Here is a 13241-nt window from a genome sequence, read left to right as displayed (position 1 = left end):
GTTAGATGAATATTCGTGCTGAGTGGGTTGCGTTTGGTCAGGCTATGTGGTGCCCTGGGGGTTAAAGTTGCAATACTCATCGTGTATATCTTTCTTTGTTATTTATGGTAAGAGAATCGTTCATTTACTGAACGGTGGTGGTCAGCACATTGGTTTCACAGTTCTGCGATTTAGGGCTCCAATTCTTCTTGGTGGTTTCTGTACTTCTTGGAGGAGTTTAAATGTTTTTCCCCATGTTCATGTCGGCTTTCACCAAGGTATTTCCCATTAACATCTCAAGAAGTTATATGGTAGGCTGGTTGATCACTCAAAATTGTCCTTAGGTAATGAGTGTGAATGGTGGTTGGTCTCAGTGTGCCCTGGAATTGGCCGACAACCAAATCAGGAAGACCCTCCCTTGCCTCCTGGGATAAGCTGCAGCAAACCCTGCAAGCCTTGCAAGGTTAAGACAAATGGAAAATGAACGTATGAAATGGCAAGTGTAAACAGGGCCGCCCTATCCAACGGGCTAAAGCAAAAAATTACTAAAAAATATATATAAATAGATGACACGCATAGTAGGGTTATCAATTCAAGCAGACGGAATATATTCCAGTAACAGTTTGAATATGCACTAGTGTGGAATTAAGAACCAGTATAGTGATTAACTTCCAGCACACACAAAGAGATGCATGTCATAAACATGATAATAACCTATTCAGCAACCGACCACTTCTTTTAATTAAGTGACAATTGGATATTTTGTATACATACTGGGTGAGGGCAAATACTAATGGCTACATTTTGTTATATTAAATCATGTGAAAGCCACTATTTACTCAGTAGGATAACAGTTACATTTGCAGAAAAAATGTTGAAGACAATGCACCATTCAGTTGAATCAGAAAATGTCTCAAATCTTTTAAACGCGAGTTTATGCTAAATGTGTTTTTTCTCTTGGTGTGTTGGTTGTTTTTAAAGTACTGGGATTATTATCAATAACAATTTATACATTGCAATACCTGGCCAGTCTAGGGAAACCCACTTGCTACACAATTATTGTGTATTTATTATAGTTTTTTTGTTTGTTTGTTTTTTTTTATAAAAAAATGGAAACATTGTTAAACTGGTAAAAATTTAGTTTTGGGCAATTACTAGCAATTTATGTCAATGCACCAATTTGGTATATTCATGTCATATTTGATTCCTTGTACTAAATGTGGAATTAATACCATATCAAAGTTTTATCGAAAGTGTGTAGGTAAACAAAGCAAAGAATTTGTCTGTTGATGATGAATTTACTTCTGTTATGTCTGAAAAACTTTTTAATTTGGATGAACTGCACTCGATACTAATACAGTTGAATGGTAATGTGCCTGTCAGTCACTTTACTCACGTGGCTAACTGCTTATTGACTACAAATAAGGTTTAAACTTTATCCTACTAGGAACATCCTACCGCAAAAAAAAAATCAATTTGTCTTCTACCGAGACAATCTTGTCCTTAGTTTACTTACTTTTGATTTAAAAAAAGAAATACACATCAGCATTATCGGTGACCAAACACTTATTTTCTACTCTAATTTGTAAATAAATTCTTTAAAAATCAAACAATGTACTTGCTTTTGAAAAGACCATAAAATACCTGAGCCAATCCAGTTGGTTAATCCAGGGTCTCCAGAAAATCAATGTAATCCAATCTAAAATAGGAAAAAACCACACATATGTTGTTGTACATACTTATTTTCCATTCTCATCAAATATAATTATAAAATGTGAGACATCTTGATCTTTGAGTACTTTTAAGCAAATTTATACATTTTGTCTGCAGATTTTTCGCTGACAGAAATTCGAGCATTGAAGAACCATAAGTATAAGTACATAGTATAGTAGTAGTACAAATTATGCAAGTTTGAATCAAGGCTTTGACCTTATATGAATTGTTTTAAAATACTGCATTTTCTACCAGTAAATGAGTTAAATATAATTTTGAAAAATGTCTCACCATTCGATACCAGGGATGGGCAATTAGACCAAAGCCCCACAGTGAGTTCAGGTTTTTAATCTAATCAAAATAACAACTCCTTTTCACCAATCCAGTGTCTTACAATTATAATCAGTTCATTGCAGTCAGATACTGCTTGTTTCCTGCAATTGGTTTGCCACCAATTCAGTCCCTCGCCTCGTGCCAGGAGTCAGCTGGTATAGGTTCCAGCACCTCCCACGACCCTTGTGAGGATAAAAACAGTTTATAATTGTCATGGATTTTGATTTAAGCTCCCCTTTTTCTGGAAACTACAGAAGCAAACACATGCAGATGTTTAATAATTGATAATGCTACCATACGATGAGCACTACAGCTAACGCCTCAGTACTATGCACAGAATCTGCAGATGCAATATCTAAAAATCCCCTGAAGGATTGGATTTGTGCACGAGTGCTATAATTGCCCCATTTTTTCCACCAGTCATCCAAATAAAAAGATTGTGTATTCTTAAGGCAAATATAAAGTACTTGAGAAGAGAAAAGTGTATGAATGTTGAGTCAAGTTGAGGTATATTCCATTCTTGTGGGGAGGAGTTATAAATACGGTAATTTGGTATTTTAATTTACAACCATTTAAATGAACCACCACCAGATAATAGTGCTATTTTTTTTTTTTTATTTTGGAAAGATAACAGCTACAGTACGAGAGAAGAAAAGAATGCAGTGAAGTAAACAATGATGGAGCTCCATCTATTAATTTATCAGAGTGCAGACATGGAGTTTCTCTGCTAGTGTATATCACATCATTTCTGCAAAATGTATTGGTTAATGAATTCATTTTGTTCCGATTCTACCTTAGACAAGGTTTCATACTCAATGTGATATCTCTTAAGTTGCATCATCTTTTCTGCAATGAGTGCTGACAATTGCTGTTGCTGAGCTTCACGTTGCTTTGCCATGAACTTCAACAGGTTTCTTGTTCCAAGGGCCTTCAATTTTTCTCTCTCCGTCTCATTTGCCAACTCATCCACGAGATCCATGAGACCACCAATTATTTTCAAAAACTGCACAATTTTGTCCAAAAATTCTTTGCAGTCTTCTTTGAGCTCTGCTGTTTTTTGGCTGACATCTGGTTCGAGGGCTCGTAGCTTGTTGAGTTCATCAAAATAGCAGCCTACCTCTGCCAAAGCCTCTTTAGCCATAGTCTGTATGGGGAAAAACAACCTCGATTCAGTAGAGGTACCCTATATTTTGTATTTTTTGTATGCCACATGTGAATAGTTCTGTTAAAAAAAGGAATAAAGTAAATTGTATATTCATTGCATTTCATTTCGGAATAACTACTGTGTTTAATTCAAAAATTATTATTATTATTATTATTAAAAACTGGCAACCACGGCGGCCCTGGAGGACCAGTTTGCCCATTCTTGGGTTCGAGTTCTGTGTGGAGTTTGCATGGTTTCCTCCCACATTTAAAAAGAAAAAAATAAATCCATGGTAGGCTGATTGGATATTGGACACTCTAAATTGCCACTAGGTATGGGTGTGAGTCTTTATATTTGTTTGTCTCCTTGCACCCTGCGATCAGAGATAGCTGGGATTTGCTCCAGCACCCCCTGCGACACTACTGAGGATAAACAAATCAGAAAATGCCCTGCGACTATATAAAAATATAAAAACACTTGAGGAAACGCCAGGCCAAAATGTATTATTGACGTCTTTTTTCCACCTTATAGTCACTTTGTTACATGAGTGTTAAAATATGGTTATCTTGACTCAAACATACTTTCAAGAAGCTGGAGGCAAAGATTTTAGAGGCTCAGACTGCATCAGCTATTAGAGCCCGTCGGAGATGAACAGACGGAGGCTGGTTCACCCGTTTATGGCCGAGGCGGGGAAAGTCAGGAAAAAAACTCGTTTGTTCACGGAAAAGAAGCTTTACATTGAGGATGAACTAGATATTAACTCTCAAATAACTTACTGGTTAAATTCGGAAGATGAGTGTCCCGGAAACAATGTGTAACTATCGCCACCTCAGCATTCCGTCTCCCAACAACTGTAAACACAGACGCGTGGTGATGATGTCATCATCAAATGCCCATCGTTCGCGAGTGCAAATCTTCTGACCAAATTGTATATTTGTTGTTTTTTTGTGTCAAAAAACGATGATTTTGTTTTCGGTAATTTTATTAACTACACATAGAAAGCCAATAAAGGAGTTGGAATAAAAGCCTTAATTCAGAATGTGTGAATCTGTATCTCGAATACTAATCGGGGTCAAATAAATAATAATAAAAAAATACATTAAGTAATTAATTAATTGGTATATAGTTGTATTTTGTGAGATCTGCACTCGTTTTCACTTCATTTTCCGTTTAGATGCGTGTTTATGACACAACGCCTTCATATGGCATCATATGATTAATTCTCATTGGCTGACATCGTCATCAGCAAAAATTGTGTTAACTACAAAAAACCTAATCTTACATTTTGAAGATGACAATAATAATTGACAACGAATTTTATAATAAATATTTGTTTGAAACAAAATAAGTTTATCAGTTTTTTAAATTAAATTTAATTTATTTATATGCATATTCCAGAAAGCCATATAGACCCATCAAAAGAGCCACATGTGGCTCCCGAGCAATAGGTTCCCTACCCCTCCTATATATGTAGTTTCCTCATGTGGCTGAAAACACTCACTGTCAACATTACAGTGATTCCATTTTGACTTTTCATCTTGGCATCAGGCAGTATTTACTCGCACATAAGCCACATTTGGCGGATAAAAAAATGACTAAATTAAGGGTACAGTTTATATTACAAATCAAAAGACAACATGCACAAAACTGCAAGTTGAAAACGCCATAACACCATAATTCCATAATGGCATGATACCATGGCAACCCATTTGAGTTGACAGGTACGCAATTTTACTATTCAATTTCCATCAGCTGTGATCGTATAGTGGTTAGTACTCTGCGTTGTGGCCGCAGCAACCCAGGTTCGAATCCGGGTCACGGCACTTAGTTAAAACAATTTTGGTTAAAACAATTATGGTTTGATGTTGTTCACCAGGTCAAGGTATAACATCTTTCCATGCCACGTTGTAATATAATACATTTGGAAGTAACACGGAGTACAGAAGACAGTGGCCGTGATCGTATAGTGGTTAGTACTCTGCGTTGTGGCCGCAGCAACCCCGGTTCGAATCCGGGTCACGGCATTAGGGAAAAATAGCTGACGTCAGGCAAAGGTGCAAGATGAGTGCAATATCACCTTTTTTAAAAAATAAAATGTGCACTAAAGTTGCTATATAGCATCCACAATTAAAATGATCAAAAAATGTAGAAAATGATCAAAAAATGTAGAAAATATTGGCAACCGCAACAAGTTGTGAGGTACCCAATTTCACTTATCGGCTGTGATCGTACAGTGGTTAGTACTCTGCATTGTGGCTGCAGCAACCCCGGTTCGAATCCGGGTCACGGCACTTGGGGAAAACAGCTAACTGATAGAATACTATTAATAGGCCAATCATGGCTAATCAGCCTTGTCACTGAGTTGTTTCATCAGTTTTTTTTTTTTTGAGTGTGCGTAACATAATTTAAAGTTATGATGTTGTTTGTTTACCTGCATGTGTACATGGAGCCACCCTTTAAGTAAAATAAGAGTAATATCACGCAGTAACTGTGGGGTATGTTATGTAAAAACACCTGTATTATACTGTCAGTAAAAGGAAGAGTTTGGATGTTCTCCCCGGGGCTCTGTGGGTTTTCTCTAGGTACTCTGGTTTCCTCCCACATTCCAAAACTATGCATGGTAGGCTGAGTGGACACTCTTGCCTGGAGTCAGCTCAGACAGGCTCCAGCACCCCCTGTGACCCTTGTGAGGATAAAGCGGTTCAAAAAATGAATGAATGAAGTCTTTCTTCCCATAAAAAGTTGGCGGCATAAACTTGCTCTAATGTAGCAGTTTGAGTCATTAAATCAAAGTTAAAAATCCATTTTTTCCAAAAAGGCATTTTAATCGAGACGTGCGAACAGTGACCCCTTGTTACGCTTAGTCTTGTGTAACAGGACAATGAAAGATGACCTTTCAGATAGACAAAGACTCACAGTGACACATGAATGTTCAGGACTGTGGCTTAAACTATAATGTATTTAATCTGTGTGCCGAGGACAGACTCGTAAAACGATTCAGCAGCCTCCTCAAAATAACTTAATCAATATAATATGTAATGAAGAAGGGCAATGCTCAGGCATGATGAGAGAAAAAAAGCATATTACAAAGAGATGTATGAATGAAATTTCTCCTCCATGTGGCCTTGCCATTATTTGAAACTGCCCTTGTATCCAATCCCCTTATGAGCTTTCCCTTCTATTATGAAAGGGGTCGATCTATATGCATACAAACAAGCTTGGGTCCTTCACCCCTTCCTATGCAGTCGCCCCTTTAATGCACTTTCACCTTTGCAGCACTGTGCTATTTTTGGGAACATTATTTAAATGCTTCATAACACCATGTCACAACACTGTCACCATCATAAATTGACGCCTGTCGTGAAGTGTCAAAAAAGTGTCTTATCCTTAATCCAAGGACAATTAAATAGACATATTTTACACTTATATAATATATATATATATATATATATATATATATATATATATATATATATATATATATATATATATATATATATATATATATATATATATATATATATATATATATATATATATATATATATATATATATATATATATATATATATATATATATATATATATATATATATATATATATATATATATATATGGAAATAATAATGCAAAAAAATGAAAAATAACTTATATTAATAAATAAATTCATAAATAAATTAGATTTCACTATTGTATCAATGCAAATTTTTACACAGTATAAAACATTTTGTTTTTTTGTAGTATGTTGCCAGTTAGGCGACTTACAGCATACCCATTTTCTGAATATTTCTTCATTTAAATCTGCTTTCCAAATGCCAAATTAGTCTTCCACATAGAAATGTATTGACATATTTGTACATTAATTCAAGTTGGTCTATGTATCAGTACACCTCACCACAAACTGTATGTGTGTCCATACACAAAGTCTTTTTTTTTCTTTCTCTGCTGAACTGTGAAGCTCAGCAATTTATTTTTACTGGGGAGTGGTGACTCATGAAGAGCTCTGAAGATAGTCCCTGCACAATGATACATAGGCTTACCCATGTTCACTTTAGGGTCTCCTTTTCTGCTTCGTAGAATTATACTGTGTAGCCACAAAATGGAAAGTGCTTTCTTATATAGCAGACACAAAAAAAGTGTGGATATACTGCAGTTTCAGGATACAAAAATAAATTATATTAATAATCTTAAATGGCATTCCTACAGTGGTACAAGGTCTTTAACTGCTACTGACAGTGATTGATATCCAATCCATTTGGACTAGAAGGTTTATGTTACAAGGTCTGGTATTTGACAAGAAGGCCGTCAGTGGTACTTAATGTTTGGATTTGGTATTTGTTGTATAGTTCAGCATGAATATGGTATTGAAATATTGTCCAATTATGAGGATACTTGTGTACATTTTTTGGGGGAATATTTTGAAGGGAAGACAAAAGCAAACAACCGGGGAAAAATTGAGCCGACAAGGGAGAAGACAGGTATAAAAATGTAATTCAAAATTAAAGTCAAATTGACATATGAGCTGTACAGTGTCTTGCAACCTGCCGTGGCCCGGATTCGAACCGGGGTTGCTGCGGCCACAACGCAGAGTACTAACCACTATACGATCACGGCTGATAAGATATGAGATTGAAATTGCATAGCTGTCAAATTAAACAGTTTCCACGTATTTTATACGTTTTTTGATGATTTCAAAAATGAAATGAAATTGTTATTCAACCTGCCGTGACCCGGATTCGAACCGGGGTTGCTGCGGCCACAACGCAGAGTACTAACCACTATACGATCACGGCTGATAAGATATGAGATTGAAATTGCATACCTGTCAAATTAAACAGTTTCCACGTATTTTATACGTTTTTTGATGATTTCAAAAATGAAATGAAATTGTTATTCAAAATGCCGTGACCCGGATTCGAACCGGGGTTGCTGCGGCCACAACGCAGAGTACTAACCACTATACGATCACGGCCGATGGCAAAACATTAGTGAAATTCCGTACCTCTGAACTTATAGGGGTTGCCCGTATTTTCTACATTTTTTGACCATTTCAAATGGTGTACGCTGTATAACAACATTTGTCAGCATCATACAGCAATATGCCCATTTTTTGGGGAGATTGCCAAGATGTCATGTTTCCTCCGTGTTACATCCAAATGTTGGTATATTATCTAACAAAATGGCCTCAGAAGCATCTATAGTACCTTTGCCTAGTGAACAATGTGAAATCATAGTTTTTTTTTTATCAGAAAAGTGTTTTCCTCAATGCCGTGACCCGGATTCGAACCGGGGTTGCTGCAGCCACAATGCAGAGTACTAACCACTGTACGATCACGGTTGATGAAAGTTTTGAAGTCAAATTGGGTACCTCTCAATATATTGGGGTTGCCCGTATTTTCTGCATTTGTTTGATCATTTAAATTGTGTACGCTGTAGAGGAACTTTTGCACATTAATTTTTTTGAAATGAAATTGTTATTTAAAATGCCGTGACCCGGATTCGAACCGGGGTTGCTGCGGCCACAACGCAGAGTACTAACCACTATACTATCACAGCTGACATGATGACATCAGAGGACGCAGAAACCCTTATACTGAGAGGGATACTAGGGATTCCTATTCCTGTTCAACCTAAATATACTTAGAGTGTAATTTTAATTATTTTGTTGGAAAATGTGTTGTGTAGTCCTGAGAGTTTATTTTTAAATACACTTTGACAAGATTGTATCACTTAATTAGTGTGTAAAAATCTGTGATAGTGGGACTTAAAAGGAGATTCCCACACTTAAGTTAATGAGTAATGAGGCGAAATCAGTCAATGGATCCACTTTAGGACTCAACACTTAGAAATACAAGTGGTACTTCTGCCTGAGAGCCACTGAGATAGAGTACTTTGTGAAGTGAAGCTTGAATGTTTGTCAGTGTAAATGCAAGGTTGAGAGTGATTCCATTATTGTACAGAGCAGAATAACCGAGGCTGAAAGCTAAAGTCAGCACCACTGTACAGTAATCGTCTGACTATTCATTCATTCATTCATTTTCTGAACTGCTTATCCTGACCAGGGTCACAGGGGGTTCTGGAGCCTCTTTCCCCTTTTTAAACTAAATGGATGTTTGTAACTTGTGAATTGTTCTTGTTTTAAATTGCACACATTTTTTGGGTCAAATTGATCTCGTATTCTTTTATACAATACCTCATTAAGCTCCCCTATGAGTCACAAAGTACGAATGTTAAAAGTTGAAGAAGACCTGGGCTATGATCATATAGTGATGAGTGCTCTCTGAATTGTTGATCTGAGTTAAAGCATGTTCGGAACTACCTAGGCTTTTGAGAAGTTATTACCAAAATAGTGGAATAAGTTTATATTACTACTTAATACTTCTGAGTTTGTTTATTTTTTTGTGCACCATACAACGAGGTAAAAGAATGGAAACATTAAATTTTTTCAAGAAAAGCATGCAAAATCTATCTCAAACATATTTCCACAGACATACTATTCATATAAAGGTGACTAAATGAAAAGGCAGTAGGTTTTAAGAATTAACAGTAAGAGACTATCAGTCACAGGTGACTGCTGTCTGCTACTGTACTTTTTTTCTGATCCCTGCTAACACAAAGGAAGACAGATTTGTTTCCCTTTTGGATCAATGTCTGACTCTCCTTCTGCAGTTCCTCCCTCATTTATCTTCTCGACTTTGATTGCTTCGTTGGAGCGGAATGGATGATGCCTGACTGTGAATGTTGGAACTCAGCAGTTTCTGTGCTCATCCATCTCTGTTGGATTCTGTTGTGGTTATCCTTTTTATCTAGCTGAAACTGATAATATTTACTACTTTGGATACCAGAGGGGCTGCACTTTTCCGTTTTTCCTGCTGGGGGGTTTGGTTTTTTGCTTCTGGGGATATTAAACCATTCCACACGTTTTTCCTTCAACTAAAAACAATAGAATCTAACCACATAATGCAGTATATTCTGTTGTATTGAACTGCCTACCCATGCTTCAAGTATATCTGCAGTATGCAGACGCTCTCTGCAAAGGGGTTTCCCAGGCCAGGCATTCCCCCGCTCTCTTATCTTTTTTTTTCCTTTTTCCTTTTTTTTTTTTTTTTTGCTGCTGATGCAGCTTGCCCAGGATTATGCTTTTAACCAAGATGGTTGCCTCCAGCTTCCAACTCCCTCCCCAATTTGGTCTCTCCCTTTCTGAAGGGGGGAGTAAAATGCAAGAATTTAAAAATAAATGACCCTGGAGGAATAACAATGTTCTTTCCAAGCTGCCTCTGTTCTGCAAAGATTTTTACTATCATCGACCATGTGAATGCTATATATTCAATAATAAAGACTCATTTGTTATTGATTAATGCATGAATTAATGAATTAAACAGGTGTATTAATGACCAGTCTCACTCTAAGTGGTAAAATCTTTGTGTTCATTTTGGACATCAATTTTATCAAGACTCCCTCCCAACCCAAATGAAATTAATATACCATCAACTAATTCAAATCTGCAGGCTTAGTCTGTGCTGGCTGTGCACTCCAAGCAAAATGGAAACCCAGTTAAAGCTTGATATATATAAATAATTCACTACAGTCCCAGGACATATAAAATGTCTCCATAATTTAGCTTGAAGTTGACAGGACTAACCCAGAATTCTGAAATGCATTTTTCCTGACCAGACGAGTTAGCACAATTCCTTTAAATACTGGATCCCGACCTTTCTATGTGGAATCTTCCCTGTGTCTTTGTGGATTTTCTCTGGGGATTATATTTCCTCCCAAATCCATGTACAATAGGCTAACTGAACACCGGTTTCAAACTGATTCCAGATAGGGCCAAGTAGGTGCAGGTTTTCTTCCCTACTGAAACAGCACAGACAGTTAGGCCAATGAGGAGGTCATATTTTCCTGTATTTATTGTCCTGCTTTAGTATTGTAATAGATTATATTATAATGAAACCAGTTCATATAAATTACATTGTGATGAGACGAATCCCACCAAGCAAGATAGCCATGCAATCAGCACTGTTAATGAAAGAAAAGTGGAAAATTAAATTAACAAAAATAGCATGGATGGTGTTTCTCTTTCTCTAATTTTGGCATTTATACCCATGCATGTGGTTGCTGTGTTAATGTGTCCATATGAATCTAAAACTGCGTGCAACAGCAAAGTGGGTGATACAGCTTGTAAAAACTGCCTGTTGAATAATTGATTATGTACATAAAGCATGGCTGTGAGAGAAAGGGTCGAGAGTTGGCAACACCAAATGAAAGAAGAGAAAATAGACAAAGCGGTGAAGGGATTTGTAGCTAAAGTCTTTCAAAAAGACTTTAACACCCCAGCAGAGCACTCCTGTTTCATCTCACCTTTAGTTTTTCCCCTCACTTCACCTTGAATACACCTACAGCAAACATGTTTGAAAAGAGCTTTCACATTCTTTTCCACATCAAACCCATCCACCGTGCCCTTTGGGAACTTGCAGAATTCATGGAGCACAACCATTTGTGCCCCCAAGCGAAATGAAAGAAATTGGTCCAGCAGACTGAATGAGTGTGGAGCTGACAGCATTGGTCCCTGTACCTGAACAGCAAAACAGAAATAGAAAGGATTTGACACCATATTTTGATAGTGAAGATTGTAAAAAAAAGTAATAATAGCACCATCTGATTGATTTCGTTGGAAATGAAAAATTGTTTATTGTATGAATTGTGATACTTATCCTTAACCCTTATTGACCTGGAGGGGACCTCAGGTCAGTTAAAGAAATTAACACAAAATGTGTCTTTTTTGCCCAGACTAAGTCCATATTGAGTTCTATATACATCCTTTAAGATGTTTTTTTTTTCTTTTCCATATTCCGAATTTAACCAATGCATTTTGCAACCCAGAATTTAGGCAGTTTTGGCTGGTTTGCACTAAAGCAGGTCTTCACTAACATGAGAAAAATATAGAAAGAGAGCCATTAGTTGTTCAAACATATAATAATGAACTTTCAGAAATAAATATAGAATATATATAAATGTACTTTGTCGGGGGATTAATCGGAATTGAATCATGATAAAAACCGTATTGTTAGATATGCGGGAATACACACCATCAAAGATCATTTTACATTCATTCATTAATTTTTTGAACAGGTTTATCCTCACTAGGGCCGCGGGGGGTGCTGGAGTGTGTCCCCGCTGACTCTAGGCCAAGGAGACGGACCACCATACACACTCACACCCATTCCTAGGGGAAATTTAGAGTGTCCAATCAGTCCATCATGCATGTTTTTGGAATGTGCGAGGAAACCGGAGTACCCAGAGAAAACCCACGCAAGCCCAGGGAGAACATGCAAACTCCCCGGATGCCAAGGTAGAAAAAAACATTTGTCATTCACGATAGATAAATCTAACACTCATTCCTCACATCGATAGACTTTACATTACATATGCATAAAAACAAACATCCACCGACATCACATTTTAGAAATGAGTCAACCTAAGTGCCACAGGCATTCTTGAAAAATGATGGTGCCATGACACACACGTACACACATGCATACATCACGCAATGTGTGTACCTCCTTTCTGCTTCATTGAGATCGATAAATCATTAATAAATGGACATGGCAGGCCAGGCAATTTTCATTGAGTGCACTTGAAATTACAGCTTTGACATTGACACATTTTTTCAATGCAAAAAAGTGTGCCGCAGCTCAAAAAAGGTTGCGAAACACTGCTTTAAAAGACCAATCAAATCACGTAAATAATTACCAAATTAGGTATAAACAGCCTTGCCTGCAACACAAAAAGACATGTTTGATTTTTATATAGTTTTTTTCTGTCTCTCTGTGTGCCCTACAGCTGACTGGCGATCAGTATAAATGAATAAATTATATATATATATATATATATATATATATATATATATATATATATATATATATATATATATATATATATATATATATATATATATATATATATATATATATATATATATATATATATATATATATATATATATATATATATATATATATATATATATATATATATATATATATATATATATATATATATATATATATAT

General features: G+C 36.3%; 1 protein-coding gene, 1 long non-coding RNA gene and 6 other non-coding genes across 9 annotated transcripts; 2 read left to right on the top strand and 6 right to left on the bottom strand.

Annotated features, from left to right (window-relative positions):
* Positions 1 to 32: 32 nt before the first annotated feature.
* Positions 33 to 2011, bottom strand: LOC144191132 (uncharacterized). The gene is made up of 3 exons (XR_013324998.1): positions 1984 to 2011; positions 1624 to 1678; positions 33 to 434 (listed from the first exon to the last, which is right to left on the bottom strand). It is a non-coding gene; the product is annotated as an uncharacterized LOC144191132 (long non-coding RNA).
* A 606-nt stretch (positions 2012 to 2617) lies between these two features.
* Positions 2618 to 4297, bottom strand: ift20 (intraflagellar transport 20 homolog (Chlamydomonas)). Of its 2 annotated transcripts, XM_077710879.1 has the most exons (3): positions 3946 to 4297; positions 3751 to 3831; positions 2618 to 3169 (listed from the first exon to the last, which is right to left on the bottom strand). In XM_077710879.1, the coding sequence occupies exon 3, from the start codon at positions 3164 to 3166 to the stop codon at positions 2768 to 2770; it is 399 nt and encodes a 132-aa protein (XP_077567005.1). In that variant the 5' UTR covers positions 3167 to 3169; positions 3751 to 3831; positions 3946 to 4297; the 3' UTR covers positions 2618 to 2767. The 2 variants fall into 2 exon arrangements, with proteins under 2 accessions (XP_077567005.1, XP_077567004.1); XM_077710878.1 differs by lacking the exon at positions 3751 to 3831 and having other exon boundaries at positions 3946 to 4283.
* Positions 4298 to 5121: 824 nt separating this feature from the next.
* trnah-gug (transfer RNA histidin (anticodon GUG)) lies at positions 5122 to 5193 on the top strand. The gene has a single exon. It is a non-coding gene; the product is annotated as a tRNA-His (tRNA).
* A 195-nt stretch (positions 5194 to 5388) lies between these two features.
* trnah-gug (transfer RNA histidin (anticodon GUG)) lies at positions 5389 to 5460 on the top strand. Its single transcript has one exon. It is a non-coding gene; the product is annotated as a tRNA-His (tRNA).
* A 2430-nt stretch (positions 5461 to 7890) lies between these two features.
* trnah-gug (transfer RNA histidin (anticodon GUG)) lies at positions 7891 to 7962 on the bottom strand. Its single transcript has one exon. It is a non-coding gene; the product is annotated as a tRNA-His (tRNA).
* A 107-nt stretch (positions 7963 to 8069) lies between these two features.
* On the bottom strand, positions 8070 to 8141 carry trnah-gug (transfer RNA histidin (anticodon GUG)). The gene has a single exon. It is a non-coding gene; the product is annotated as a tRNA-His (tRNA).
* Positions 8142 to 8435: 294 nt separating this feature from the next.
* Positions 8436 to 8507, bottom strand: trnah-gug (transfer RNA histidin (anticodon GUG)). Its single transcript has one exon. It is a non-coding gene; the product is annotated as a tRNA-His (tRNA).
* Positions 8508 to 8653: 146 nt separating this feature from the next.
* trnah-gug (transfer RNA histidin (anticodon GUG)) lies at positions 8654 to 8725 on the bottom strand. Its single transcript has one exon. It is a non-coding gene; the product is annotated as a tRNA-His (tRNA).
* Positions 8726 to 13241: the final 4516 nt, after the last annotated feature.

Source organism: Stigmatopora nigra, chromosome 2 (genome assembly GCF_051989575.1).
Source record: "Stigmatopora nigra isolate UIUO_SnigA chromosome 2, RoL_Snig_1.1, whole genome shotgun sequence".
NCBI classification, from domain to species: Eukaryota; Metazoa; Chordata; class Actinopteri; order Syngnathiformes; family Syngnathidae; genus Stigmatopora; species Stigmatopora nigra.
This window is presented reverse-complemented; position numbering and strand designations above follow the sequence as displayed.